The sequence below is a fragment of the Meleagris gallopavo genome, unplaced genomic scaffold (genome assembly GCF_000146605.3).
Source record: "Meleagris gallopavo isolate NT-WF06-2002-E0010 breed Aviagen turkey brand Nicholas breeding stock unplaced genomic scaffold, Turkey_5.1 ChrUn_random_7180001865607, whole genome shotgun sequence".
NCBI classification, from domain to species: domain Eukaryota; kingdom Metazoa; phylum Chordata; class Aves; order Galliformes; family Phasianidae; genus Meleagris; species Meleagris gallopavo.
The window spans coordinates 36676-53759 of NW_011130939.1; the positions used below are offsets into that span (position 1 = coordinate 36676).

The 17084-nt window shown below is 51.9% G+C and overlaps 4 protein-coding genes and 1 pseudogene across 4 annotated transcripts; all 5 read left to right on the forward strand.

Annotated features, from left to right (window-relative positions):
* The first annotated feature begins 481 nt into the window (after window positions 1-481).
* On the forward strand, window positions 482-1766 carry LOC104916006 (carboxypeptidase Y-like). The gene has a single exon (XM_031557576.1). It carries the CDS (start codon window positions 514-516, stop codon window positions 1150-1152), a length of 639 nt encoding a protein of 212 aa, XP_031413436.1. The 5' UTR covers window positions 482-513; the 3' UTR covers window positions 1153-1766.
* Window positions 1767-3534: 1768 nt separating this feature from the next.
* LOC104916007 (loricrin-like) lies at window positions 3535-4540 on the forward strand. The gene has a single exon (XM_031557577.1). The coding sequence runs from the start codon at window positions 3535-3537 to the stop codon at window positions 4303-4305; it is 771 nt and encodes a 256-aa protein (XP_031413437.1). The 3' UTR covers window positions 4306-4540.
* Window positions 4541-8149: 3609 nt separating this feature from the next.
* On the forward strand, window positions 8150-8548 carry LOC116217660 (keratin-associated protein 6-2-like). Its single transcript, XM_031557581.1, has one exon. The coding sequence runs from the start codon at window positions 8150-8152 to the stop codon at window positions 8477-8479; it is 330 nt and encodes a 109-aa protein (XP_031413441.1). The 3' UTR covers window positions 8480-8548.
* A 2834-nt stretch (window positions 8549-11382) lies between these two features.
* LOC116217662 (keratin-associated protein 5-4-like) lies at window positions 11383-11881 on the forward strand. The gene has a single exon (XM_031557583.1). The coding sequence runs from the start codon at window positions 11393-11395 to the stop codon at window positions 11738-11740; it is 348 nt and encodes a 115-aa protein (XP_031413443.1). The 5' UTR covers window positions 11383-11392; the 3' UTR covers window positions 11741-11881.
* Window positions 11882-14159: 2278 nt separating this feature from the next.
* Window positions 14160-15129, forward strand: LOC116217657 (annotated as a pseudogene).
* The last annotated feature ends 1955 nt before the right edge of the window (window positions 15130-17084 follow it).

A 17084-nucleotide genomic window follows, 5' to 3' on the forward strand; every position in this document is an offset into this window, starting at 1 on the left:
ACGAGACTTTCTGGCAACATCAGTCAGCATCACGGCATTCCAGGTATCCTTATCCCATATCCCATCTGACGTACATTAGGTAACAGCCTATTTGAGCATGACCGATGGGAGAACTAATTAGATAATGGCCAATGCATATGCAAAGAGCTACGCTGACATTACAGCAAGGGAGATGCTAATTGCAGGTGATTAATCCAACAGTAAGTGCCAGAAAAAAAAAAAAAAGAAAAAAAAAACCATGCAGAAGTGGCACTCAGTGCTCAGCTATTAATTCCCATGGCATGTCTCACTGCCAGGAGAACACAACTGTATATAAAAGCTTTTGGCTCCGGCGCGGTCCTCAGGACTTGGACACTGCTCAGCCACACGCCAGCGGTCACAGGGTGAGTTGGATTCCCCCTGCTGTCTCAGATTCCTAATTTTTGCATAGAAACAGCCCCCAAATGCAAAACTCCATTGTTTTCTTTTTCCCAGCCTGTTTATCCCCGAGGGCTTGGCCATCTCTGCTGCACGATGCAGTACCGTAAGGGCGAAGACGATTTGGATGCTTGCAACGATGATGCAACCTGCGGTTGCCATGACAGCCCCGTGAGCATCCCAGATCTGTCTCCATGCCACGACCGTAGCAGCCTCAGCCACGACATCGAGGGGTCCTGCCAGAGCGTGCCACAGGGCTGCCAACCCATAGAGCCCTGCCCGCCCCGCGGCTGTTGCCCAGCACAGCACAGCTGGGATTGTGGTAAACCCCGACGGCGGGTGGAGGTGAGCCCTGTGCAGCCCGTCTGCCCACCAGTGAAAATCCACCGCCGGCCACTGCAGCAGTACCGACCACCACTGCAGAGCGAGGACCATGGCTGCATTAAGCCCCGCAGAAGAGTGGAGCAGTGTCCCTCCGAGGAGCCCATCACACTGCATCCTCAACCCTTGCAGCACCGCTGTCCCTCCATCCCCTACTGCCATCCGCCTGTCCAGCACTGCCGTCCATCTGTCCAGCACTGCCGTCCTCCTGTCCAGCACTGCCGTCCATCTGTCCAGCACTGCCATCCTCCTGTCCAGCACTGCTGCCCCACTGCTGTGCCCTTGCCACAGCATCCTGGCCAGCACCAGTGCAAGCAAGTGCAGATCTTGCCACCCTTTCAGCATAAGAAATGAGGAGGGGTCCCACGCCAGCGCATTGCTCCACACTGTTGCCCCCAAGCTCGGCGTGGAGGTGCTCTGCTTTTTGCCCAAGCTGCTGGTGCTGCCACTTCTGCTTTCTGGCTGCTGCTCTGCACACTTCGAGGATTTCAGGGACATGGTCCCCTGCTTTGTGATGGCACCAACACTCTAAATCCAGTTCCAGGCACAGCTGCTTGGGGAAGACGTGGATGCCCCATCACTGGAGGTGCTCAGGCCCAGGCTGGATGGAACCCTGGGCAGCCCGACCTGGTGGGAGGTGTTCTGCCCATGGCAGGGGGTTGGATCTGTTAATCTTTAAGGTCCCTCCCAACCCAAACCATTCCACAATGCTATGAAATTCCCAGGGGTTTTCTCCACCAAAGAACAGACCTCAATCACCCCAGCCCTACTTTGCTCCTGGGGCTCCCCCCTGGGGGGAAGACAAGCATCCAGATGATGGATGAACACCAGGAGGTGCAGGCAGCTGATAACAAGTGCTCTTTCTCTCACAGCTTCAGTGCATCATAATCTCAGAACTGTTCCAAACAAGGGTTGGAAAAAGGCACACACTGTGAGGGCAGGAGCAGCGGAGACTCTTGCAAGTTGACTTTCTCCCTGTGTATTCAATAATAAAGTTGACAAAATTCCACTGAATTTTGGTCTTGGTTCCTTCTTCTTTTACCCCCAACATTACGATGAACAGATATTAAAAGTCATTACGGTTCTCATAAGGAAATCTGTTAAGTGGAAAACAGAATCTGAGTTCACACATGAGGACCTCAGCCCCAACTACGGCTGTTTCATTGGGCTGAGCTGCAGCTGTGTGCTGTGTACTCCCCTGCATGGTGGTACCCACCAGAGGGGCGATGGATAGAGCTCCCCATGGTCCGTCACACACCCCACCACTGAGTGACCCTAGTACCAGCTGTTTGCTCCCCGTGTTGCTACCACCCCATTAACCAGGCAGTAACACCACACCGGGACGCCATCCATCATGGAAATGTTAATCATGATAATTAGGCATGTGTCCCAGCACGTGAGGTGTGTCTGTGCATGCCAGGAATGCTTTCACTCTGTGGAAGCACAATCCGGCTCTTCACCCACTGTTAGTGTGCTGCTTTACCAGCAAATCTTTCCCTGAATGCATTCATACACAGTGTTCTTTCTTCGTATTGCCCCCAGTCACAGCCCCAAATGTCCCTAGCAACCCCAAGGAAAACCAGAGGAGGGAAAAAAACACATTTACTTTAGGCAGAAAACCACCATGATTGATTTTTATCTCCAAGGAAATCCCACTTCCACTGAAGCTTTAACTTCCAAAATCCCTCCCTGAGTCCATTCGTTTTTCCCAACCTCCTCCCATCACAGCTCTACGGGAACCTCTGCCCAGAGCTGGGATTACCAAGGGCACTGCAGAGCCGGGAAGAAATGGAAGGGGCTCCATCCACTTCACTCCCCATCCACAAAATCAGTCCCTTCAACACCAAACCCATCGGCATGGTTTGCTCTCAGTGACTCAGTGCTGGCTGTTCCCAGTCCCTATTTGTCCTTCAGGCACCTGGAGGTGCCCCTATGGGGAGTAGAGGGAATGCCAGGGCAGAAACACTGTGCGCATGAAGGCTCCTGACTCATTGGTCACCCATCAGCCTCCACTCAGTGTCTCGGTTCTCTCAGCTGGGCAATAAGTGCGTTATTACCTGCCTCATAGAGCCCATATGAGCTTGAGCACTGCAGTTCCTTTATGTGCACTTCTCAGTAACTGTGGTATAATTAAGAGATACTTATCAAGAATCATGAGTCAAGCAGAACATGCCAAGTCCTGGGAACAGCATCCAAATGGAAGGGATGTTTAGTCAATAAATAATTTAGTCCTCGTTCCTGCAGTGTGTTTCATTTACAGGGAGAAGATCTGTAACCCTATAAAAGAGCTCCGTCCCTTTGCCTCTCACAATCTGCTCCCCTGGTCTGCGTCTGCCTTCCCTCATCACTTGGGTAAGGCAGCTCAGAGCATCTGGGATAGGTTTGAGGTGGTTGGGATGCAGGAGGTCATGCAGTGGGGACACAAGAGCCTTCCTTTGGACTGCACTTAACCAGGGGCTAAGCAGAGGGGAAGCTACTGGGGAATGTGGGTGTGGGATTTTCAGCAGTTCCACTGTGTGCTGCAGCACCTTATGGCTGCTTCTATGCCGGGAGATTAAAAAATCAGTGCAAGGTCAGGAAGAGGATTTGGAAATATTGGGTGATAGCGAGAATGTCTTTCAGATCCGGTCTTGATGACAAGCAGGGCTGGGCTATGCATGGGAAGCTAAATAAAAAGAGTGGATGTGGAAATGAAGACCTATCTGTGTTTTTCAGGTATTTCCCTGCAACTCCAACATGATCTACTCCTCCGGAAGAGAGTCCTACTTCAACCTGAACTCCACCTGGTATGACCCTGCTGGGTCCTGGCTGGACACCCGGCGCACACCGTTCCGTTATGGCTACAACAACTGCTGCTCCTCACGGTGCGACGGCGAAGGCGTGGAGGGCATGAGAGGGCACAACTACCGGCACTACGGCTACCGGCAGCCGGTCTGCTCTGAGAGATGCCAAGGCTACACCACTGCTGAGTCGTGCCATGGAGGTGGAGGGTCCAGCTGCGCCAGGAGACCCACCTACAGCTATGGGTCAACGGGGGGATGTCAGGGCTATGGGAGATCAGTGTGCTCCGAGAGGTGCCAGGGGTCCTCAGGTTCGTGCCATGGAGGTGGCGGATCCAGCTGTGTCAGGAGGCCCACCTACAGCTATGGGTCAACTGGAGGATGCCAAGGCTATGGGAGGTCGGTGTGCTCTGAGAGGTGCCAGGGGTCCTCGGGTTCGTGCCATGGAGGTGGTGGTTCGAGCTGTGTCAGGAGACCCACCTACAGTTATGGGTCAACTGGAGGATGCCAGGGCTATGGGAGGTCGGTGTGCTCCGAACGGTGCCAGGGCTCCTCCGGAGGGGGATGCCACAGTTCAGTTCAGCAGCCACAGTGCAGTGAGCCGGTGCAGTGCATCCCACAGTGCGGCCCCATGCCAGCCCCTGTGCAGCAAGTGCCCACGGCCAAGTGCATCCCCCGCCAGCAACAGCAGCAGGTCTGCAAGGTACCAGCCCGGAAGATAAAGTAAGGGATGCAAAGAGTGGGGATGAGTGAAAAACTTCTCATAGTGTTGCCCTGGTGTTCCACATGTCCTTGGAGATTTCCACTCTTCCTGTCATGTTGCTCGTGATGTGATTTGAAGACGTAACCCACTGTCTCAGTGTGCAATGCCAAGTGTTTTCCTTGTCTTTGTGAGTCATGTAATACTGCAATACCCTCGTGCTGTGATTGATTCACCTCCCTTCGTTCTTTCATGGCTGGTACAGAGACAATAAAAAAATACAGCTCATGACCACCTCGTATCAATGCTTTCTACTCTTCGAATCATCTCTCTGTCTCTTTAAATTGCTTCTGCCCCTTCTTGTGGTGGGAGCTGAAGTCTGCAGCATCCCCACTCTCCCTGGCTTGGAGATTCCTGGTCAGTCTCACTTGGTGCCAAGTTGTTCCTAAGGCACTGCTTCCTGCTGAGATGGAGCCAACAGCTTTTGTTACGGACTCTGTGCAACCCAGCAATTAAATACTAATATACTAATATTTAAGAAACCACATAGACTGCATCAGAGAGGTAAAAATGAAAGGTTCTTCTTGACACATCATTTAATTCCCTGAGAGAGCAGCGGGCACAGTTTGATTTACATCGCCAAGCCTCCAAAATCAGTTCTGGGGAAAAGATCAGGAAAGGAATTGGGAGCAAAGGCAGAGCCAGAGGGAATGCTGAAGGAGATGGAGCCTTTGTCCTGGGGGAAGAATGGGAACGACCTGGCCAGGAACACAAGTCAAAGGAAATTTCAAATTATAGCAGTGGTTGACACTGAGGGGGAATTGGATCTCTGTAACTGGGCAGAAGACCCTGAGGTCCCAGTAGGGCTAGGGCTGGTGGGGTGAGGAGGAGCTCTCTGGGAGGATCCTTGTAACACAGCAGGGATGTGTCGGTGACTCACGGTTCTGCGTCTCAGGAGGCTCCAGGTGACTCCTAGGGTATTCCAGATGGCTCCAAGCAACTCCCACGGGACTCCAGATGGCTCCAAGTGGCTCCTAGAGAACTCCAGGTGTCTCCAGGTGGCTCCCAGGGGACTCCAGGTGGTTGCAAGTGGCTCTCAGGGGACTCCAGGTGGCTCCAGGTGGATCCTTGCACCTCACCCAACCCAGAGCCTCCATCCTCCATGGTCCCCAGCCCCGGCCTCCTGCCTGCCCCAGCTTGCAGGATGTGACACATCACAGAACCAGCTACCCAGCAGCAGTAATGGAGATTTCCCTGCAGCACGACATGGAGAGGAAAAGAAGTTAATACAGGTACCACTTCCTGGGCTGGCGTTTTTATGTATGCATACATGGATCTCTTAACATGCAGCCCTCCTCACTGGGCTTTTCCTCATGTGAAGGTGATGCTGGGACACCTTACAGAGCACACAGTCCCCAAACCAAGTACTGCTCCAAGGACTGCAGCCACAGCATCCAAATCCACCTCTGTATCCCTCTGGTGCTGCTGGGAAAGGATAAGGAGGGCTGGAGGATTGCTCCCTCCAAGGCAAAAATCAGTGAGAAATTTGGAGGTTTCCCACAGATTTTCCCAAGGTCCCACACTTGTTCTGTACTTCATTCGTCATCTTCATCATCAGAAAACCAATAACTGAAATACAGAAGGATCACGGCCACATACAAACTACTCAGAAACCATGGTCCAAACCCAGCTGCTGAGACTCGTATTAAGACAATTGCAATTTCTTTCATTTAAAAAAAAAAAAAAACGGAACAAATTATGCATGGAAACAACTTCTAGACAACACGAAGGGACTCAGGGAAGCCTCTCCCAAAACTCAGGTGCTGCACACCTGATACCTGTGTGGGTCACAGGCACCCACCATGGGGTCAGGACTATGGGTCTGCAATGTCTAAGCATCCTCCCTGCTGTGTTCTATCGTCAAGAGAAGTGATAAACATGTTTGTCACCATCTGGATGATCTGGGGTGTAATTAGTGCCCCGTTGTGAATACTAGTTTCACAAGAATCCTCATTCTTCTGCTGTTTGTGAAATATCTCCAGACAGCTTCCGATCTGCTCATGGGTCTTTGCAAAGTGGTGATTCAGCTCCGTGGGTCAGTGATGAATCTCCCAAGCTCTGTTTCATTTCAGTTCAATCTGTGCTATTATTAATATCACAGTGGCCTCTAGAGTCCTGGCTGGGATCAGGCCTGGTGCTCTCTGTAGGCAGAAAGCCACTTTCCTCCCCAAAGCAGAGCTCCAAATGGGCAGTGACAAGGATCCCCATTACAGGTGGGGATGGAGGACAGAGGGAAGAGCCCAGAAACATCACAATACATTCCTTCCCTCTTTTAATACAGTTAAAAGTGGAGAAAGGGGACCAGTATCGATACTGGGAATTGTCCCAGCATCCCACTGCAGGGATGGGATGGATGTCTGACCCTCCTGTTTGGATGCTCTCTGTCTCCCATACGACTTTCAATTCCCTCTGTTTAGGTTAAAGGCTCTCCTTCAGGTCAGAAGGACTGAGTTAACAATATCACAGCACTCCTTTTAGTGCTTCTTCACTGTTTTACTCAGAAATACATTCTCTTATCCTACTCCCATGCCCCAGTTGAGATCCTATTGCCTGCATGCCCCATTCCCATCACTCCAACTGCGTCCAGTGGGAGTTTGCCTCAAAGCCTCCCACCCCAAAGCCCCAAACCTCAGGGATGGGTTTTGACCCCATAGGCCTCTCCTTTCCTTTCATAACCCACCAGGGCTGGCCCTGCTGCCCCGGGGTCACTGCAGGATGTTCTCATTGACAGGACATCTCTGCACTCACCTCCCATCGTGTGCTCATACCTGCATTCCTAACTCCCTTTGCCTCCTTCGCCCACTCACAACCTACATAATTTTTTCTTAGGCTGCTGAAACACGCTCATTTTTTCCTACACATCACCATGTAGTTCTTCGCTGATTTCAGGCCCCTTTTATTCGCTGGATTCCTTGGCAGCTCAGAGGATCCCGTATCCAACATCCCACCCCATTTCCCTCATTCCTATGTGTTCACATTTCTCACGTGGGCTCATGGCAGCTTCGTGTTAGGCGGATACTTCAGGGGAATGCAGCAAGCCCATCCAGAACCTCCCATCCCTGCACATGAACAGGAGGCGTGGAGGGCAATTAGCATTTTTATGGAGTAACACAAGGAATGGTGATCCCAAAGACAGGATATTGATCCATTCGTGACAGGGTGAGTCAAAACAAGAGAGGAAAAACTCCAATTAGCAAAGCACCCACGGTGGTGAACCACTGAGTCTCCCCTGCTGGAGCTCACCTTGTTTCCGGAGGAAAAACTCCAGCTCCCTATAAAAGACCTCATAACCATTTCTCTTCATTCTCACATCTTCACTTCTCCTCTTGTGCTCCCACTGAACAGAGTAAGTCTGGCTCCTCACAGTGCTGTGCTTTACGTGCTCTCCAGCTTTTTCCGTATCTCAAATTCTTGGCCTTCTCTTGCCCTTCTCGTCCCCACTTCTCTCTCTGATGCATTTGCTTATTCCTTATGTCTTCCTTATCTTCTCCTGTATGTAAATAATAGAGAGAAGTGAGGAAAACTCAGAATTTACTGCTTCAGACTGCCGATGGTGAGAATCTTCCAGTCAAGCTCTAGATCCTGTCTGGCTACCACTTCTCACTCATCCTGAGTGCTTTAACATCTACCTTCTGTCTTTGCTAAGCACTGAGGTGAAAGATTTGCCCAAGAGAGGGCATGGAGGGCAATGAGCACTGCTAATTTTAATCCATATTCCAAGAACCAGGCCTATAATAAGCATCTGTTCTTGATCCATAATCTTGCCTTTGCAAGACTCAAAGGTGATGGTCTTTCCTGCAGGTCTGCGAAGATGTGCTCCCGCCAGGACAAGGACCAGTGCCACCGACAGGAGCAGTCCTCATGCCACAGCAGTGAGGGGTGTGGAGGGGGCAGCGGGGGCTCTGGGTGCCATGGGAGCAGTGGATCCAGGTGCCATAGCAGCAGTGGTGGGTTTGGATGCCATAGGAGCAGTGGATCTGGATGCCACAGGAGCAGTGGATCCGGATGCCATGGGAGCAGTGGATCTGGATGCCATAGGAGCAGTGGATCTGGATGCCATGGGAGCAGCGGGGGATCCTGCCATGGAAAGCCACAAGATTGCCAACAGCAAATTTATCAAGTATCCTCAAATATGAAGTGACCAGAATATTACCTGCTGTCCTGCACAAGTTCAGGAATCATTGCATGTCTCCCAGCACTCATAAAACATCATTTCTCTTCCCTCCTTCCCTCCCCCCTTTGGCCAGTCTTGAATCTCTGATGGGTTTATCTGTGGGCACCAGAAATGTACTGCACGTGTTCACGCTGGCGCGGTGTTCTGTGTTCTCTCTATCCATCTTTGACAATAAATGATCCATTGCAATTTGCAGCACATGAGACTTTTGCGTTCATGATTTTTCTTTCACATCATGGCACCACAGGCCACACCATTAGCACAGAGCTGAGGAGTAGGCACTGCCAGCCTTTCCTTCAGGGTCTCCTAATGAAATAAAGAAGAATGGAGATGTACAAATGCCGTCTGGCTCACACAGCCACAGCCCCTCCCGTGTCACCTTCCCACTGAGTTGCAGACCCCAAATCTCCCACTGAAACCCCATTGGCTGTGACACTCAAGCCTTCGGGACCACTCTATGGCCACAGCACTCCTCTAGGGCCATGATGGAGGTTGAAATCCCTCCTCCCAGTGCCAAACCCCTGGGCAGCCTCTCCAGAACCAATCTGAGCAGTGCTTGGAGAGCCTTGGGCTGCCCAGGGGAGTTGTGCGATGCCGGTGGTACGAGATGAACTGATAAATTCATTCTCAACAGGTAATTAAACCAAATTGTGTAATTTATTGGTCTGCTCTTGCCGTTTGTGACATAAATGGTTGTTGCCCTGATAAGATGACTCCCAAGTGTGTCACGATGCTCACAGGCATCCACCATTGGTGTGGGGATAGATATTGGTTGGAAGAGCCACTGATTCCAGCTCTGCCTTCAGCCCAACTGCAGCCCTGTTCCCATGAGATGGACATGCACAGGACCTGGAGGTGCTCAGGGCTGCTGACCCCCAACAGCATCAGATCGACAGAGATGGGAGGAGCTGAGCACAGCACGATGCCCGCAGCAACAAATTGCGTTGAATGCATTTTTTTCACAGAGAATATTTATTATATTTCTGCTTCTGATGAGTGAACAGAATATAAATAAAAAAAAGAAGGGATTCAACCTGAGTACGGTTTGCCCTGACACTGTTTTAGCTCGTAATAGCAATTAAGCATTACAAAAGAAGCATTTGGGTTGCATGCCTCATTCATTAACGCAGCCCTGCCCTCCGCCTTTCTAAAAACCCTCCACGTTCCAGCAGCAGTGAATGTGTCAGAGGTTTTCTGGTGCTGGGAACCACTCAGGATCTCAAAACCAAAGGTTTGGGCACCAGGTCCCCCTTACAGGAGGTGGCATTAGGCTGGATGGGCACTTCCATGAACTACTATGACATTGCTGGTGGTTCCATGCTTTCCAAGTACTTTTGCATTGGCAAAACCTGAGCAGTTTCTTATTCCTGCTGTCTGCTTGCATTATTGCTTTTAGTCTTGCATTTACTACCTGTATAATAAATATAAAATACCTAAAATACCTCCTGGGAATAGTTACAGAAAGGACAACATGGGACCCGTGATGTGAAGCACAGCCCCAATGCCCACCAGAGGTGTAGGGAAGGTGCAAGGAATATCTCAGATCGTTGCTTGCAATTAGCCCTGGTGCCTGGCCTTGAGGCTCCTGTGGGTCTAAACAACCTTTGGGTTTGTTGCCAAATTACAGGGTAATTGGGGAGCGGAGAAAAGAGCTCCATAAATGATGTTGCTACAGGTTTAGGGAAAGTCCCGGGGGCAGCACTCATGGGTGCTCCACTCATGGCCTCCAACAGCCACCAACACCAACACCCCACCATCAGCCACGGGCCAAAAGTCAACCAAACTGAATCACCTTCCAAAAATAGGAACCAAACTGGATTCCTAATTCCTGTTTTCGTCCTTCTCACAGCAGCAGAGACCTTTTTGACCACACAAAGCTCCATAGGAGCTGCCCTTTCTCTTTTTCTCCCCAGTTATGTCCCGTTTTGGCTGACTTTGGCAGAAAGCATCTGACAGTGGCTGTACTCAAACCTCTCTTTGGGTAGAGCTGTCTGCAGTACAGAAGGCATTGTTGGTGCTTCTGGACACATTCATGGGTTTATGGGCATGGAAAGCACCTCAAGACCTTTCCATAGCTGTGTGCAATGATTCTGTGATTATTCCCCTACTAAAGGCAGAGTGCTCCCCAGCTGCAGTGAACACCAAAACATCTTGTGGAAATCAGGGCCACCCACACTCCCCAGTGGGGCTCAGCAAAGGGAGGGTTGGCAATTAAACATCTCTGCAGCACAGGAATGAACGAACGCAGAGAGGCGATACCCAGCGCAGCCACGGTGAGTCATACAGCAACCCAAAGAGTGGGGAGGCAAGGAAAAAAAAAAAAAGAAAAAAAAATCTTTGATGAATGAAATAAGCAGATAGAGTTCTGCAATGGGGAGGTGTTCCACTTCCGGAGTGGGTAAAAGGTATAAAAGCACTGTGGTCCCAGAGAGCCTCATCATCTCTGCGTCCCTTCACTGCAGAGAAGTGCGGTAAGGGCAGCAGCCAAACCTCTATGGAGGCAGAAGGGTTGGGAGAAGGCTGAGCTCTGGGCTGCCCTGTGGGTGCTCCTGATGGGGAGATGGGCTGATGAGGGAGCAAAGGGGGAATGCTGCAGGAAAGCAGAGTGCAGAGAAGGGGAGAGGTGCTGGGAGTTGCTTTGCAGATTGGTGATGTGCTAACGTCAAGTTATCTGACTGCACTCAGTAAGGCAGGCTGATGGTCCTGAGGATCATGAAGGTCTTTCCCAACCCTGTTGTATGGCTCTGTGATTCTGAGGTTTGGAGGCTGTGGGAGTTGGGAGGAGCGCATAAATAAAACTTCCAGATTCCTTTTCCATGGCAAGGCAGAAGCAGGACGTCCTGACAGCCCCTCTCTCCATAGGACACCCAGCACTCAGCCATGTGCTCCCGTCAGGACAAGGACCAGTGCCACTCACAGGAGCGCTACACCCAGCAGAGCAGCGGCTGTCACAGCTCCGGTGGCGGCTGTCACAGCTCTGGTGGTGGTGGCGGCTGTCACAGCTCCGGTGGTGGCAATGGTGGCTGTCACAGCTCTGGTGGCAGTGGTGGCTGTCACAGTTCTGGTGGTGGTGGATGTCACAGCTCTGGTGGCAGCGGTGGCTGTCACAGCTCCGGCGGCTCCAGCTGCCACGGGAAGCCTCAGGTCCAGTACCACTACCACCAGCAGCAGCAGCAGCAGCAGCAGCAGCAGCAGATCCACCAGCTGCCCTCGCAGAAGATGAAGTGATGGAGCACCCACAGAGCTCTGACTCCCCAGGGCACCCGGCTGAGACCCCTCTCCTGTGTGTCCCCACTCCTGAGGGGCAATACTGCTGTCCCCACTGCTGCCCCATGAGGCTGCGCTCAGTCTGGGTGCCAGCAGCACAATAAAGCATGATGTGTACCAGAGCTCTCCTGTCTCCGCGTCTCCTTAAGCTCCCCATCTTCATTTTCTCATTCATACACAAGGGATGTAGCTGGGTTTTGGTGGAATGTTGGGTCTATGGAGCTGGTAATGTCATATATCTTAACAGGGGGATGCATTTCTCTGCACACATGGAATGTGGCAGTGCTGCTGGAAAGGCAGGGAGACACCAGGAAAGGGGTTCCATAGCTGGGACTGGGAGATGGGACTGGAAGCTGGGAGATGGGACTGGAAGCTGGGAGATGGGACTGGAAGCTGGGAGATGGGACTGGGACTGGGAGATGGGACTGGGACTGGGACTAGGACTGAGAGCTGGGAGTTGGAACCAGGACTGGAAGCAGCCCACCCAAAGGTCTCACAGCCCTTTGAAAGGCTGAAAAGGAGCTGGAGTGCAGCCATAACCCACAGCCTGTTCCATGTGACCAGAACCAGCAGCAATGCCTCAAAATCCCAAGAAAACCCCTTAAGTGTTTGCTAGCCATACGTTCTGACATTCCTTTCCTTTACCTCTTGGATTATTTGGTTGTTTCCAGATATTAATGTTGCCCTTTTCCTATAACCACAATAATAAAGAAAGGACAGAGGCGTCTTTGCTTCCATGTTGCTGCCGTTTCTGCTCTTAACTAAAAGCTGAACTGACAGGTGGGAGAGGCCAACAACTGCAAGGAAAACACAGTTATGAAACCTCGTGCATGGTTACACTGAATGCCTCTGTGTGTCCTTTCTCACTACATGAATGACATCACCACCCAAAAAGCAATAAATTCTCCTGCACGGTACATCACCCCTGACCTGGACAAGATGAGCCTGCCACTAACACCTTCTGGAAAAGACAAAAACAGATTGCACAAGGCTCAAGCAATGCAAAGAAATGCACAGAAATGCATTTGTTCTCAGGCTGCAGTCACGGGGCATCACTTGGGGTAGTGGAAGGGATGCACAGGAGCCCTTCAGTGCTCTGACAGCTGCATGGATCTGCTTGCAGCTCCCAGTGGTGCCCGCCCAGCTCGCTGCTAATTGCTCCTCACAATCTCTGCCAGCAGTTTCTACGTGGATTTGTATGTCTTCAGTGGCGAGCTAAGGAAGAACCCACAACCCACATTTCATACTCTGAGCTCTGCCACCCTCCCACCCACTGACCCCTCAGATAAGGGACAGCTCCAGGAGCCACTGGGATGGACATCACCCATCGGATGCAAAGCCGCTCACACCCTACAGACCATCACTTCACCCCTCATCCCACCCAGCTCAGGCTGGGCCACGTGTGGAACACAGCAGCCAGCAGCTCCCACCCACCAGTGGGCGTCTGCCCAGCAGCTTCCAGGAAAGGGCCAAAGCTCAGCAGCACTAACAGTGCCCAGTGCATGAGATAAGAACAGCTGAAGTCTTTCTGGGGAAGACATCAGCTTTCAGCTCAGATAGTCCAGGGGGTTCTACCCTCCCACTTCTAAATTTATCTGTGTTTCCCATCCTTATGGTGAAGATGATGGAAATAGTGGGTCTTTGTCAGATAGGAGTTGGGGGCTTTGCTTTGAGACCCCTTGTAGTGACAGCAAGGCTACCAGCCAACACCAAGAGTGCCTTCTGGCAGCTCAGTGCCTTTGGGGGAAACTCACAGCCCAGGGAGGGAAGCTAGAAGACCACTGTTAAACTCCTAGGACACCTTTCCAGAGCAATTCCGGGAAGTCTTAAGAAAGGAATAAGGTTTAAGGAAGATATATTTCACCGTGAGGTGGTGAAATCCTGGACCAGGATGCTCATGGATGTCCTTGTCATTGGATGTGCCCAAAGTCTGGTGGGATGAGGCTTTGATCAGCCTGACCAGGGGAGTGCATCCACAGCATTGGTCTGCTTGGTCACTGGGGGCCCCTTCCAACCCAAACCATCCCACAGTTCTGTGAAGCAGCTTTGTTCAGATCAAGCACCCAATGGAGCTCAAGCTTCCCAATGGAGAAGAGTGAACAACTCCACACTCCTTTGTGCCTGGATTAGTTCTGGATATATCCAGGGCCGCCTCAATAGCAGGGATTAGACTCTGAGAGTGGAGCCTCATAGGATGGGGCTGTAATTATGCCTGGATTTGATTTACAAAACAAACCCCAAACAGATGAGCCTTTGGAAACCCCGGCACCCACAGGTTTCCCTATTAGGAACAGGTGAGGCTGCCAATTAGATACTTATGTGGCACAGGAAACAGATAAAAAAAGGAGTGATACCAATCTCCAATGAGTCAGGCAGGAGATGTAAACAGAGGGCGGTTTGATGAGGATTGGGTATGAAATTAATAGATGGCAGTGACAGAGAGCTGTCTCATTTCCGGGCAGAGGGATCTGGGACCTCTATAAAACTGCCCCTGTCCTGGAGATTGTCATTCTCTCCTCTTGCCTTCTTCTCAAGCTTGGGTAAGTCTAGCAGCATGGGTTTAGCTTCTCTGGGGACGACATGGAGCATAGGTTGAAGGCAAGCATTGGATGCTCTGGGATGGCAGAGTGAAAGGGAGGAGGTGGCATCCACCTGATCCTCCAAGGATGGGTGTGGGGCCACCAGACTCAGAGCCCTCCAAAGGGATCCAGAGACCTTGGGTAGCGTTGGTGGGTTGGGGCTGCAAATGGGGAGGGCATGGGGAGCTGTGGGGTGGTGGGACACGTGGCAGCCCCTGACAGCCCCTCTCTCCGATAGGACACCCAGCACTCAGCCATGTGCTCCCGTCAGGACAAGGACCAGTGCCACTCACAGGAGCGCTACACCCGGCAGAGCAGCGGCTGTCACAGGCTCCGGTGGCGGCTGTCACAGCTCTGGTGAGGTGGCGGCTGTCACAGCTCCGGTGGTGGCAGTGGTGGCTGTCACAGCTCTGGTGGCAGTGGTGGCTGTCACAGTTCTGGTGGTGGTGGATGTCACAGCTCTGGTGGCAGCGGTGGCTGTCACAGCTCCGGTGGCTCCAGCTGCCACGGGAAGCCTCAGGTCCAGTATCACTACCACCACCACCACCAGCAGCAGCAGCAGCAGCAGCAGCAGCAGCAGCAGATCCACCAGCTGCCCTCGCAGAAGATGAAGTGATGGAGCACCCACAGAGCTCTGACTCCCCAGGGCACCCGACTGAGACCCCTCTCCTGTGTGTCCCCACTCCTGAGGGGCAATACTGCTGTCCCCACTGCTGCCCCATGAGGCTGCGCTCAGCCTGGGTGCCAGCAGCACAATAAAGCACGATGTGTACCAGAGCTCTCCTGTCTCCGCGTCTCCTTAAGCTCCCCATCCTCACTTCCCATGCGTGTTCATGCCATGCATGGGCTGCCTTTCTCTCCTTCAGCCCTTGTGACGCTCTGGCTGCAGTCGATGTGGATCACTGCTGAGTTCTCTTAGCTCTGCCCTCCCCCCCAAGTGACAGAGAAAACCCAAAAACTTCTCCACATCCCATTGATTGCCATGCACCCAGGGTTTCTCAACAACCCCAGACCACCCCGGACCCTACAGGGCTTTGTGCTCCTGCCCCATCCCCATTGGGCTGCCCCACCTCCATAGTGTTTGCACTGCAGCATTGAGCTGCTGGTTGCTGGGACTCACGGCAAGCAGACAGCTTCCTCTTGTACCTCTTTTATTGCCTTTTTTTAAGGTGTTACAAACATTTATGAATAAGGAAAAAAAAAAAAAGGGCAAAAAAATAAAACCAAAAAAAAACTTTGGGATATTTACACTATGGGCACAGTAAGAGCTGAAGGACCAAATCCTGCTCATGTTGGCTTGGGGAAATATCTTACTGCAGAAAACATTCATCCTTGTGCTTAAATGATTGCAAAGTGAGTCCTTACCAGGAGCTACGTGTCAAACCCTGACTTCCCAAAAGCTCAGAGACGAAGATTGAAGATACAAACATTACAGACCTGATCAATCTCTGTAGTGTCAGCCCTCCTCCCTCACTATTGTTCTACTGGTTTCCCTACGGGGAGTAACACCTCTGCTGAGCACAGAGGGGGAAGGCAGCCCCGCTCCCCATCCTCCATGCCTCCCTCTGCAGGGTGATTACAGAGACCAAAAGCTTTCCTAAAATTAAAATTAAAATAGAGAAGAAGGGCAGGGATTCCCTTTTTTCAATGGGAAAGCAAGCTAGGGCACAGGCCAAGCTGCACTGATGGGGCTGAAACCTCCTGTGTAGTGCTGAGGGGCATTTCTGGTCCCCTCAAACCCACAGGAATGTCACTGTCGACTTCAAATCATCTGGAGATGAGCTCCTAGCCACAGACCTTTAATTTTCCCCGAATAATTGCCTCTCTTTATTCATTAGTACTGGACAGCCTGAGTCAACTAATTGCACGGCTCATTCCAACCCTTCTGAGTAGTGATTTTTCACTTTCTACTCATTAAGGCCCTAGGAGCTGGCAGAGGACAGGGTTGATGCATCAGCCCCTGCTCCGCCGTTACATTTACAAATCTGGCCCCAGCACCCCAAATCTTGAAGCCTCATTTGCAAAGCATCCCAAAGAGACACCTGTGGAGCACTGGGACAAAGGAAATAGGAGAGACAGAGTCAAGTTTTCCTCATGGAGGTAATATGTGGAGTGGGGCACATCCTCACGTCCCCCCCGCTGCGCAATCACACTGAGCCCACTGCTTCTGTGCTTCGTCCACGGGGGAAATCAGGGATCCTGTGGGGAGAAAACTCCATGGGGCAGCCACCCATGAGCACCCCATTAAAGCTGTCAACCCCCAAACCGCATCCATCCACCACCCACCCCAGGTAGATGCAATGCTTTGCATGGAGCTGGCACCCAATCATCACCTTGCCTCTTTGTTGGCTTTATGAGGGCTGCTGGAATCCCCCTCCCCAACAGGAGGCAAAGCTCCATCCCATTTTCTCTGAGGGAGGTAAAATTGGGTGGGGGACAGACACACTGCCCCAGATGGATCTGTCCCTGCACATCAAGGCATTGCAGCGCCATCTGCGAGCACCTCCCTCCTGCTGCCCCTCCTTACCTCCTCCTCTCCGTGCCCCTGGAGCAGCCCTCAGTACACAGAGGTTTTGGAGGAGCCCCTCTCCTTCTTGTTCATGGGCTCGGTGTCTGAATCCAGTGGGCTGCCGATGTAGTGGTACTTGCTAGTGGAGGACCTCTGGAGGACAGGAGACCATCAGACCCCCCCCCAGGCTGAAGTGAGGGCTGTGTTCCCCCATCCC

Coding starts and splice junctions, on each gene's coding strand:
- LOC104916006 (XM_031557576.1), top strand. CDS start 514: ATGCAGTACCGTAAGGGCGAAGACGATTTGGATGCTTGCAACGATGAT.
- LOC116217660 (XM_031557581.1), top strand. CDS start 8,150: ATGTGCTCCCGCCAGGACAAGGACCAGTGCCACCGACAGGAGCAGTCC.
- LOC116217662 (XM_031557583.1), top strand. CDS start 11,393: ATGTGCTCCCGTCAGGACAAGGACCAGTGCCACTCACAGGAGCGCTAC.
- LOC104916007 (XM_031557577.1), top strand. CDS start 3,535: ATGATCTACTCCTCCGGAAGAGAGTCCTACTTCAACCTGAACTCCACC.